The sequence below is a fragment of the Syngnathoides biaculeatus genome, chromosome 4 (genome assembly GCF_019802595.1).
Source record: "Syngnathoides biaculeatus isolate LvHL_M chromosome 4, ASM1980259v1, whole genome shotgun sequence".
In the NCBI taxonomy this organism is placed as follows: Eukaryota; Metazoa; Chordata; class Actinopteri; order Syngnathiformes; family Syngnathidae; genus Syngnathoides; species Syngnathoides biaculeatus.
Window position 1 is genome coordinate 12,517,752 of NC_084643.1, and position 12,861 is coordinate 12,530,612.

The 12,861-nt window shown below is 41.8% G+C and overlaps 1 protein-coding gene across 7 annotated transcripts in view; it reads right to left on the reverse strand.

Moving 5' to 3' along the window:
• Positions 1 to 12,861, reverse strand: part of ube2l3b (ubiquitin-conjugating enzyme E2L 3b) — a 50,714-nt gene that overhangs the window by 14,458 nt on the left and 23,395 nt on the right. For 6 of the 7 annotated variants that reach the window (XM_061816997.1, XM_061816995.1, XM_061817000.1 and 3 more), the window contains 2 exons: positions 6,763 to 6,858; positions 6,485 to 6,671 (listed from right to left, as the gene is read on the reverse strand). In XM_061816997.1, coding sequence (XP_061672981.1) covers positions 6,485 to 6,671; positions 6,763 to 6,858 — 283 coding nt within the window. Of the gene's footprint in view, positions 1 to 215; positions 338 to 6,484; positions 6,672 to 6,762; positions 6,859 to 12,861 lie in introns of those variants that run through there. The other variant, XM_061816999.1, reaches the window with a different exon arrangement.

Sequence of the window (12,861 nt, forward strand, 5' to 3'; positions counted from 1 at the left end):
TTGAATCGGCTGTCCTCCTCAGCTATCGTTTTCCCTTTGCGATCCATGGCACCCTCTACGCCTGCTCAAAGAACCACGCATCGCAGGCTATGACACATAACTTCATTGACAGAAATGTTGCATTTTTGCAGCAAAAGAAAGTCAAAAATGTTTGTTGTCATACAGAAATTACCAAATATATATATATATATATAATATATATATATATATATATATATATATAGTGAAGAAAATAAGTATTTCAACACCCTGCTATATTGCAAGTTCTCTCAATTAGAAATCATGGAGGGGTCTGAAATTTTCATCGTAGGTGCATGTCCACTGTGAGAGAGATAATCTAAAAAGAAAAAAACAGAAATCACATTGTATGATTTTTTAACGATTTATTTCTGTGATACAGCTGCAAATAAGTATTTGAACACCTATCAGCTAGAATTCTGACCCTCAAAGACCTGTTAGTCTGCCTTTAAAAGTCCATCTCCACTCCATGTATTATCCTGAATCAGATACACCTGTGTGAGGTTGTTAGCTGCAAAAAGACACCTGTCCACCCCACACAATCAGTAAAACTCAAACTTGTAACATGGCCAAGACCAAAGAGCTGTCCAAAGACACCAGAGACAAAATTGTACAACTCCACACAGCTGGAAAGGGCGATAAGAGAAATTGCCAAGCAGCTTGGTGAAAAAAGGTCCACTGTTGGAGTAATCATTAGAAAATGGAAAAAGCTAAACATGACGGTCAATCTCAATCAGAGTGGAGCCCCATACAAGGTATCGCTTCGTGGGGTCTCAATGATCCTTGGAAAGGTGAGGAATTAGCCCAGGACTACACGACAGGAGTTGGAAAATGACCTGAAAAGAGCTGTGACCAAAATCATGAACGATATCATGCATGGCACAGAAGGTTCTCCTCCTTAAACCAGCACGTTAAGGCCCGTCTTAACTTTGCCAATGACCATTTGGATGATACAGAGGAGTCATTGGAGAAAGTTTTGTGGTCAGATGAGACTAATATGGAACTTTTTGGTCATAATTCCACTAACCGTGTTTAAAGGAAGACGTATGATGAGTTCCATCCCAAGAACACCATCCCTATTGTGAAGCATGGGGGTGGTAGCATCATGCTTTGGGGGTGTTTTTCTGCACATGGGACAGGATGAATGCACTGTATTAAGGAGAGGATGACCGTTGGCCATGTACTGGGAACAAACCTCTTTCTGTCAGTCAGAGCATTGAAAATGGGTCGTGGCTGGGTCCTTGAACATGACAATGACCCGAAGCACACAGCCAGGAGTACCTCTGTAAGAAGCATTTCAAGGTTCTGGCATGGCCTAGCCAGTCTCCAGACCTAAACCCAATAGAAAATCTTTGGAGGGAGCTGAAACTCAGTGTTTCTCAGCGACAGCCCAGAAACCTGTCCAATCTCGAGAAGATCTGTGTGGAGGAGTAGGCCAAAATCCCTCCTGCAGTTCAAACCCAGGTTGTATTGGCCATACCAATGCTCCAATTTCCTCACTTCCTGTCGATACGCAGATTCATTGCCCTCTTTGAGGCGGATGAGTGTGGATTCATCTGCGAACTTCAGGAGTTTGACAGCTGGGTGATACACTAAAAAGTGAAAGTTGTTCTCCTGTAATGTATAAAGCACTGATACTGAAATCCAACTCCAAATCCAAGGGGCGTGTCAAGACGGGTTAAAACAATGTGGTTATCTGATTGGCTATTATTGTACGAGTGATTGACAGATCGGAAAGGTCCATTGAGACCCCACGAAGTGAATTCCTGCATGGGGCTCCACTCCGATTGAGATTGACTGTCATGTCTAGCTTCTTCCATTTTCAAATGATTGCTCCAACAGTGGACCTTTATTCACCAAGCTGGTTGGCAATTTTTCCCCAGCCGTGTGGTTTAGGGTTAGGATGACGAGAATGATACAAATGAGTCGGAACTCGATCTGGATTCCGCTGATGTTTGAATAGCATCTTGTTCTACCGATGGGAGCAGAGAACGAAAATGTTCGACAAACGAGGAAGCAAGTGCTACGTCATAACAATCGAATAACCATATAAGTTGAAAAGATGTGTATGTGACAGGGGAGGCCCCACATTGTAAAACTATAAAATAATATTTTGTGGCGATCATGTATTTCTATAAATTACAGATGAAGCAAACTACCAAGAGTTGACGGGGTGGCTCTCAGCAGCATTTGCACCATGCGAAAGAAACATAGGTCACCTACAAGTCTCCCACCAAGTCAGCTTGATACGAAACTAAAGAAAAACAAAAAGTGGAGGCCACAAATAAAGTGCTGAGTCTCTGTGTTGCACAAAGGAGCCTGTTTTATCGCATACCATATCGGTAATTTATTGTAGACATACACATGCACACAGATACACTTTCAAAGCACATAGTTCAGTTCCCATGCAGGCTTCAGTTCCAAATGTGAAAATTGTAAATGGTTTATGGTGTTGTATTTGTAAAAAATATTTTTATGTCATTGTTTTTTTGTTGTGGTTAAGTTGTTTAGACATTTGAGTTGTCACAAAAACGAAAAATATTGGTGTCAAATTTATACTTAAAATGCTCATTTTCACAAAAAGCTCGTTTTCTAGTCCAGGGTTCATCCTCAGTCTGACGCAAAAATATTAAAGGCATTTTAGGGGCATTCTTAGGGGCTGACACGAAAAATTTAGGGCCGACACGGAAAGAATTTAGGGCCGACACGAAAAATTTAGGGCCATCGTGGGAAATCAAGAGTAAGGAAAAAAGACTCACCCAACCGTTCTTGGTTCATCAAATGTTCCAGTACCTCAGTACCTGTGACAGTGATCACCTGTCGCCCCTTGTGGTAGTTCTCATTGATATGACCATTGTCTACATCTTCACATAACAGTATACAGAAAAACTGATTCTAACTACAATTGCAACTATATACACAAATGTCTTCTACTGATGTCTGTTTTAGAACCCCTCCTCTCGCTCCTTGAGCCTTCCCAGTGCCTCCTCTATTTGTTGCTGCAGAGGTGCCAAAGTGGCTCTCTTGTTCTTTGCTCTGCCTCTGAGTGATTTGGCCTTGATGATAAACCTCAGATTCCTCTTTTCTTCTGCCTCCTCACACAGCCTGTCAGCCTTCTCAATAAGCGTTGATATGTCAGTCTCTATTCTGGCTTTTTTGGCTTTGAGGCAGTAGAGATGAAAAGTGGGCAGCGATGCCAAATGGAGCCAGGTACGAAGTCTTCCTTTCCCCACAGTGGTAGTTTTTAGCAATGTCACTGTCTGGGAACATGACTGCAAACACTTTCAAATTATTTTCACAAGATTTGTAACTGTAATGGCTGCAGATCACTTTTAAAGTCCATACGATCTCTGCCTTTAACGCGTCCGTCTTCGTGTATTGAACTACGGTCATAAAGCCTGACTTCTGGCTGGACAACTGTAGGTGCGCATTAGGGATTGCAACCGGTTACAAATAACCGGTTATGACAGGTTTTTGTTTTTTTAAAACCGAAACCGTAATTGAACGTGCGAAAACGGTTAAAATTTCCAATCATTTCTTCCGGTTCCGGTACTCGACATTGCGCTATTTTTTCAACATCATTTCCACTTTTTTCAAGTAAAGTTGGATTCAAAGAACATTCAGTTAAATCAAAGAAACATCAAACATGGCATCGAGGAAACGCTCCAAAGTACGGGAATAAACTTGTTTTTTTGGCAGACATCAAAACACTACTCGCATAACGGGGGGAACTCTGTGAACTCGTCACTCCGTAAAAGCAATAACAAAACAGTCCGTGCGGAACCCCGCACCCCAACTCGAGGTCCTGCGGGTGAATTATGTAAACACCACTATGGTACCTGCTTTACTTAGCAACACGTAGAGCAAAGACGAGCTAAAAATGCTGCTTATGTTTACTTTCAAAATTAATAGAGAAAGTTAAAAAACAAATGCTGTTGTTTTAAGATGCAATGACTGTGAGATTATGTGGTAAGTAAGTAAGTGGTTAAAACTAGACGAGATTTTCTCTTTTTCGAGTGGGAAACGTCTGGTCTCAAGCAAACGTAGAAAGTGCAGGACAAGATGATGTGATTTTAAAATTCTTGGCACAGCCGATCCAGGATAAAAGCTCAGACAATACAGTGCACAAAAAGCTAATTCTGTATTTTAAATATAGGAGGCAATATAACATTAAGTTTAAAACGGTTTGAGAGCATCATCATCATCATCCAAGAGTGGGAAAGGTCTGGTCTGAAGCAAAAGTAGAAAGTGCAGGATGAGATGGTGTGTAATTTTAAAATTCCACTTTGGCAAAGCCTTACCAGGATGAAAGAACAGACAATACAGTGCACAAAAGCTAATTCTGTATTTTAAATATAGCGGGCAATATAATATTAACCTTAAAATGGTTTGAGAGCATCAATCATCATCATCAAGCTTGAGATCACCAGTCGGAAAGGTCCATTACAAGCGACAGTCCTTCCCAGTAGAAAACATGTGTGGGCTAGCGGACAACCTCAATAGCTTTGACTGTAGATTTGAAAAGGACCCTTTCACGCCACGCACCCACTAAGCCGCACCACTGTCCACTCCACCGTTTGACATCCAGATCTTCAAACACAAGATTAACAAAGTGCCCAGACCATGTGTCCCCATCCTGCCTCAAAGTGTACACCGACCAACTTCCTCCTGTCTTCACTAAGATCTTCAACAGGTTTCTAGAACTGTGTGAAGTATCAACCTGCTTCAAACACTCCACCTTCATCCCAGTCCCCCAAAAAAAGCAGAAGTCTCAGGTTTTAATGACTACAGCCCTGTTGCCGTGACATCTGTGGTCATGAAGTCCTTTGAACGACTTGTGCTGCACCACCTCAAGAGCATCATAGGTCCCTAGTTGGCCGTGCTGCAGTTTACCTATCGAGCAAAAAGGTCTGGGGATGATGCCGTCAAAATGGGTCTGGACTTCATCGTTGCAAATCTCGACAGCGAGGGAACCTACGTGAGGATCCTGTTCATGGACTTCAGCTCTGCATTTAACATCATCATCCATGAACAGGTGAGAATGGGGGACAACACCTCATGCAACCTATCAGCACTGGGGCACCCCAAGGTTGTGTCATCTCCAGATTATGATAGATTATCGCATGTTTCGTGACTTTAAACCGCTCCCTTTGCACAATTGTCATAGCACGGGTGCATGGATACTTGAGTCTCTTCAAATGTAATCTCTATTTAGCATTTTAGATAAAAATTAAAACATCACCACTGACATAAGATTAGGTCAAATTAGCATGACAGTAATAATGAGTGCGAAGTTACTGTAAGCAACCTACTTTAACAAGTGCTCTTTATTACATGCGCACTTTAACTTTCTCACTGTCATGGACAAGGGTTTGCGCCCATTTGCTTTTCCTTTTTTTGCGCCGCCAGAGTGATTTGCTTGAACGGAGCATATTCCTTCTAATGTACATTCTTTAGGTGCACAATAAAATTTTTGGGTTGAAGCATTTTTATGTTCCCCACAACTTACTTTGGTAGTGCACAGAGTGCAAACACAGTAACAAAATAATCCCAGAGAGATGCCGTTTTTTTTTTTTCACCACCAAGATTCAAAAAAATTTATTGGCCATCCTGTCATTACAGTACTGTGCCAGAGAAAATGTGATAAGGCTAAAAATAAACTATAATTTGTATTCATACCCGATTGACACGGAGTTTGTCTCGTGCAGAGCCAATCCATAATGACATGGAACAAATCGGTGAATGACATGAAAGCTGATGAGCCGATCACCATAAAATGCTAGTTATCCGCCAATAATGACTAAATCTATCAGATCAGCATTAATTCTACTTATTAAAATCCACATGTTGCATTGAGGCGACTACTCATTTATTTTTACAATGAAATTTTTGCTCGCTGCCACTGTCATTGTATGTTATTTGTTGGTTTTTGCTACTGCTCCTGTGGTTTTCACCAATTTCTTCTTTGAGATCAGGGGATTGTAGACAGCAAAACTGTGAACCGATTTTTATTTTAAATTAGAATAATTCTAAATCGTTAGTCCCAGTTCCAATCAGTTTTCAAAACCCAACACTCCTAATAGCACTCCAAATATTAGAGAGTACCTCATACAAAAGTCGGGTTAAAGGAGAACAATAATATACCAGAGGCTCTTCCTAACCAGCAAATAGAAGGATTATCAAAACTTCATTGCAGCTCTGGAAGGGTTAAACAAATGTCATATAACACCACTTTGATTTCTAACGATTTACATACAAATCCTGTCGTTAACTACAGACAGCCTAAAGCTTTTAGCTTTGTATTATTATTCACCCAACTACTAGTTTAAAACTCCATATTTCTCAAATGTTATGAGAGCTGATGTATATAATTCTTTTAAAGCAGCTTTGATTGTGGATAATCTTTTGTTCGTTGTGGGATTTATGCTGCTCATTGAGAGTTTAGTTTGGAAGATTTGACACCCACCTTGGTCAGTTTTGGTGGCTGGCTTCCAGTTCTCTGCACTGATAACAGGCAAACACACCTGCCCCTTCTCGTCAATGTTCGGGTGATAAATCTTTGTTTTGAATGTAATCTTGGGAGGCTTGAAAGGGTACTCGGTGGGGAAAATGATTTCAATCCTGAATGCGCCTTTGTCATAGGGAGGGTTGTCCTAGATAGAAATGGAGAACATAAGTAAAATTAAAGTGAGATCCCAAAGCTGTCAGTGCAGTTAGATAAAAAAAAAAAAAAAAGCTGCTTACAGGGACAATAAGGCCTTGCCATGACAATAGGTTAGAGTCATCAACTTGAATGTTTCTGAAATTTTTCATTCCAGATCTGCGAATCTCCTCAAGTTCCTGGGGGGGGGAGAAACCATGAAGCATTAAGAAATCATCGAAGGCATAATGATGGACAACAACGACTTTCAAGTCGGGACATGACGATTAAATGACTTGATCAAAAATTAGAAGTCAATGTTGTTTTCAGCTTTTTATTCATTTTCTGACTTTTTAAAATGTCACAAAGTGGCAAAATAATCCAAGGGGAAAAATCTTACCAAATGGAACAGCTTCATGACATAAGACACATTGTAACCTTTCTAGCGTGGTTTTAGTAAATACACGCGCATCCACATGACAGTCTGACTTGATTTTATTTGCCCGTTAAGAATATGGAAACACTACATGAACAGGCCAACCTCTGCACAACCTGACCCAGTTCAAACCCATTATGTTCATTCGTCATTTTGGAAGATTGTGGGGCATGGCAACTGTAGCTAAGGGGGCAGAGCTGAAGATCGCCAGTAAGAAAGGTCCATTGTGAAAAATGGAAATTCATTCACAGATGGTGAGGATGCCAAAGCATTCGTACTTGATGTTGCAATAACATTTTGACAACTTCACATAAAGTCAAAATCATCAAACGAATAAAAGACATGCTTTTGTCGACAAGAACTGTTGACCATCATACCATTCTGATAGCAAATAAAACTGAAATACATTCACGATTAACGGATGGAAGTCTCAATACCGGCATGAAGCTTGATCGAACGACGTACAAAAACTATAAACAGCACCAGAAGTCGCATTAATGGTAAGAACTACTTTTGTCATCATTGGTTAGCAACAGCATAACAATGTTATTTAAAAGAATTCAGACGTATTAAACTCTAAAAATGTTGGTCTTACATAAATGCGCAAATACATCTGGATTTAGTTTTGAAAATACTGTATGGCTCTTTTGAAATTACATTTTAAGATATTTGGCATTTATGGCAATCTTACGGGGTGGGAGGAGCTTGGGGAAATCATTGTTTGGCTCACCAAAGTACAGTCATCCCTTGCTTTGGGCGGTAAATTGGGGCCAGAACCACCCGCGAAAAGGTGAAAAAAAACACAAGGTAGGGGGGCATGTATGTTTATATGAATGTTTAAAATATGTAACCAGTATTTGTACTTAGCATGACCGCATGGGAATACCAGGTGCTGTTAGCTTATCTCCCCGAATAAATGCAGAGGGGTTGCATCAGGAAGGGTATCTGGCGTAAAACTGTGCCAAACAAATATGAGCATCTAAGATGACACTGCGACAACCCCCAACGGGACAAGCAGGAATGTAAAGAAGATGGCTCTCTCAGTCGAAAAGGTTCACGACCCCTGCAGGACACCATAGTAAGAGAAATATGCCCATATCATGATGCTTGCACTACCATACTTCACTGTCTTCACTGTGTACTGTGGCATGAATTCAGAGTCTGGTGGTTGTCTTACTAGCGCTGTGCACCCCTTGGACCTAAAAAGAACAGTTTTACTCTCATCAGTCCACAAAATCTTCCTCCATTTCTCTTTAGGCCAGTTGATGTGTGTGGAACTTCTTGTTGGAGCAACGATATTATGTGCGCTTGAGTTTTTGTGCATCTGGGTCCCTGCTATCTTATTCTTCATTTCCTTTCGGCTTGTCCCATGAGGGATCGCCACAGCATATCATCTGTTTACATCTAAGCCTATCTCCTGTATCTTACTCTCTAACACCAACTGCCCTCATTGCTTCCCTCACAAACTACATCAATCTTCTCTTTGGTCTTCCGCTCGCTCTTTTGCCTGGCAGTTCCATCTTCAGCCCCATTCTACCAATATACTAACTCCCTTGCCTCTGAACATGTCCAAACAATCCAAGTCTGCTCTCGCTAACCTTGTCTCCAAAAGATTCAACTTTGGCGGTCCCTCTAATGAGGTCATTTCTATTCCTATCTCTGTGAACTCATCACTCCGGAAGAGCAACAACAAAAACAGCCCGTGCGGAACTCGCACCCCAACTCGAGGTCCCGCGGGTGAATTATGTAAACACCATTATGGTACCAGTTTTTTGCTACAGCTGTTCGGTTAAAACCGGTTATGAAACTAAGCGTTTTTTTTGCGATCCCTAGTGTGCATGCACTGCTAGTACCACTGCCTGAAGTTGATGCTTCACTATCTTGATATTTTAGAAACCGATTCATACCAACGGAAGATGAGAGTCTTCGCCAAATCAGCGTGTCTCCTATTTTTCCGGTGCGACTCCAGCGCTTTGACGCCCATCTTTTCAATCTGGTAACTCTGCTTGCACAGATGGCAGTAAAACATGTGCCGATCTTTTGGATCTCGACAAACCCAGCTCCCAAACTCCTTACTTTCAACCCAAGCTTCTTGAAAAATGCACTTCCCCGTGATACAAGTTGGATCAATGAAAGAACTACGCTAAGTCGTAACGAAGACGAAGTGAAATGCCTACTCACGGAAACAAACAATGGAATATCGACAAGATGGCGACTAGTTGTCAACACGGTGACTTCCGTTGACAATTTCCGGCTGATTTGGATGCCAGACGGATTGCTATTTTTTTAAAAATAAAAGATGGTTTTATTTTTTAGGGAGAATTTTAGCGGTAGAGGTCCTCCCTTTGATTTTTTTTTTTTTATTTAAGGCCTTTTTAGGGGCTTGGCCAGTTTTTGCGGATTTTAAGGACTTTTATGAACCCCTAAATGCACTTTAGAAAATTTAGGGGTTTTTAGGGACTTTTAGGCCCGTTTGCGAACCCTGTCCTAGCAGAGACTCTTCTGTCAAATATCACACCAGACACCTTCCACCCAGCTGTTCCAACCTGCTTGGACCAGTTTCTTCACTTCCTTACCACACTCACCATTGCTCTGAATTGTTGACCCCAAGTATATGAAGTCATCCACCCTCGCTATCTCTTCTCCCTGGAGTTGGATTCTTCCCCCTCCACCCCTCTCATTCACGCACATAAATTGTTTTAATACAGCAAATTTTCATTTCTCTCCTTTCCAATGCATGCCTCCATCTTTCTAATTGTTCCTCCACCTGATTCCGACATTGCTGATCACAATATCATCTGTGAACATCATGGTGGAGGTTTAAGATGGAGGTGGGACTGCAATGGTGAGTGTGGTAAGGAAGTGGAGAAACTGGTCCAAGCAGGTTGGAACAGCTGGTGGAAGATGTCTGGTGTGGTATGTGACAGAAGAGTCTCTGCTAGGATGAAGGTCAAAGTTTATAAAACACTGGTGAGGCCAGCCATGATCTAAGTATTAGAGACGGAGACGGTGGCACTGAAGAGACAACAGGTACCCGATCTGGAGATGGCAGGAATTGAGATGTTGAAGTTCTCTCTAAGAGTGAGCAGGTTGGATAGAAATAGCAAAAGTTGCATGCTTTGGCAACAAGGTTCGAAGATCAGACTTCGATGGTTTGGACATGTCCAGAGGCAAGAGAGAGAGTATATTAATAAAAGGAAGCTGAGGATGGAGCTGCCAGGGAAAAGAACAAAAGGAAGGCCAAAGAGAATGCTGAGTGACGTTGTGAGGGAAGACATGAGAGCAGTTGGTGTAAGAGAGGACGATGCAGGAGATCGGCTTATCTGGAAAAAGATGACACACTGTGGCGACTCCTAACAGGACAAGCCGAAAGGAAAAGAAGACTATCTACAAACATCATAATCCAAGGGGATTCCAGTCTAACCTCATCTGTCATCTTATCCATTACCACAGCAAACAGGAAGGGGCTCAGAGATGATCCCTGATGCATTCCCACCTCCACTTTAATTATTCTGTCACAACTACGGCACACCTCACCACTGATCTGCTGCCCTCATATATGTTCGGTAATATTCTAACAATTTTCTCTGCTACACCAGACTGACTCATGCAGGACCACATTCCCTCTCTTGGTACTCTGTTATAGGCTTTCTCTAGATCCACAAAGACAGAATGGAGCTCCTTCTGACCTTCTCTGTACTATTCCCACTTTCCCCACATTCCCCAAGGCAAATAATGCATCTGTGGTACTCCTTCTAGGCATGAAACCATACTGTTGCTCGCCAGTACTTACTTCTGTCCTGAGTCTCGCCTCCACTTCTCTCCCATGACTTCATTGTGTGGCTCATCATAATTATTCCTCGATAGTTCTCAGAGCTATGCAAATCAACTTTGTTCTTAAAAATGGGAAGTACCACACTTTTCCTCCATTCTTCAGGCATCTTCTCGCCCGCTAGTATTCTGGTGAATAAATTGGTCAAAAACTCCACAGCCGCCTCAACAAATTGCTTCCATACCTCCACAGGTAGGTCATCAAGACCAAATGCCTTTCCATTTTTCAGTCTTTAGTTCATTTCTAACTTCCCCCTTAATTATTGCCACTTGCTGGTCCTTCACACTTGCCTCTTCTCATCTTCCTTCTCTATCATTTCTTCATTCATCAACTTCTCAAAGTATTTCTTTTCACTACTGGCACCAGTCAACATTTCCATCTCTATCCTTCATCACCCTTACCTGCTGCACACCCCTCCCATCTCTATCTGTAGAAATAATTGTGATCAGAATTATCATACATCTGCTTCCAATAAAGAAATGCTTTGCTCTGCTCTAGATAACATGGCAGCCTCCTAGCAGGAGATAGCAAGAACAAAGACATCTAAATCAGAACTATTAGAACTGCAGCCTGTTAAAGAGATGATGACCACACATGTATTCAGGAATCTTCAACACATGCACACGCACATGAACAACCTTGTTTCCAGCTGTTTTGCTTGCTGTCTCCTTTTTGTAATATCCATTTAAATAAGGGGCGTCTTAAAAGTAAATAAATAGAGGTGTTGAGGAGAGGATAATCAGAGAGTGCAGTGGTGAATTGTACGAGACAGTTCCTCTCTCTCATCGCAAGACCTGAACTGGTGTCTTTGCTTCCTTTTTTGTCCTGTTTAATGAATGTCTGATTGGTGAACCTGACACTATCCCTCTGGCCAACCTATAGAGATCCTATTCCTTCTTTCGTGTCCACCCTGGTGTACATGTCGTCATATGCCTCTTGTTTAGCCTTCGCCAACTCTACCTTTGCCCTTCGTCGCATCTCGATGTATTGCTTTTGCCTCTCTTCAGTCCTATCAGTGTCCCACTTCTTCGCCAACCTCTTTCCTTGTATGACTTCCTGTATTTTGGGATTCCACCACCAAGTCTCCTTCCCAATTTTCCTAATAGAAGACACACCACTTATTTTGAGTGCCTGTTTCTCTGATCACCTTTGGGTGTAGTTGTTCAGTCTTTCTGGAGCTCCTCCTGTCCATCGAGAGCCTGTCTCACCTCTTTCCAAAAGGCTGCCCAACATTCTTCCTTTCTGAGCTTCAACCACAACTCTCTGCTCTATCTTTGTTTTCTTAATCTGCACCAATCACAACTCTCTATCTGGGATGCTCAAAACTACATCTAGTTCCTTCCAGAATTTCTCTTTTAACGATAGGTTACATCCTCCCTGTGGGGCATAGCCTTGAATCACATCATACATATCACCCTCAATTTCAAATTTCAGCCTCATGACTCGATCTGACACTCTTCACTTTCAAGACATTATTAGGCAGCTCTTCCTTTAAAATAACCCCGACTGCATTTCTCTTCCCATCTACTCCCTAGTAAAATAATTTAAACCCTGCTCCTAAACTTCCCGGTTTACTCCCTTTCCACCTGCTCTCTTTCGCCGAATCACGTCAACCAACTCCTGAGCATTTCCTGTCATAGTTCAAACATTCAAAGTCCTTACAATCAGTTGTAGGTTCTGTGCATTTTTATTTTTCTAATGCCAACGAATCCGGTTTCCTCTTCTTTGTCTTTGAACCACAGTAGCTGAATTTTCTCTGAGGGCCTGCAGGTTAACGGTGTAGGGGGCGGGCATTGTTAACCAGGCCACAACCGATCCAGTGTGGGATTCCTTTGATCAGGGGTCGGGAACCTTTTCGACTGAGAGAGCCATGAAGGCCAAATATTTTAAAATGTAATTTCAAAAGACCCATGCAGCGTTTTAAAAACTAAGTGC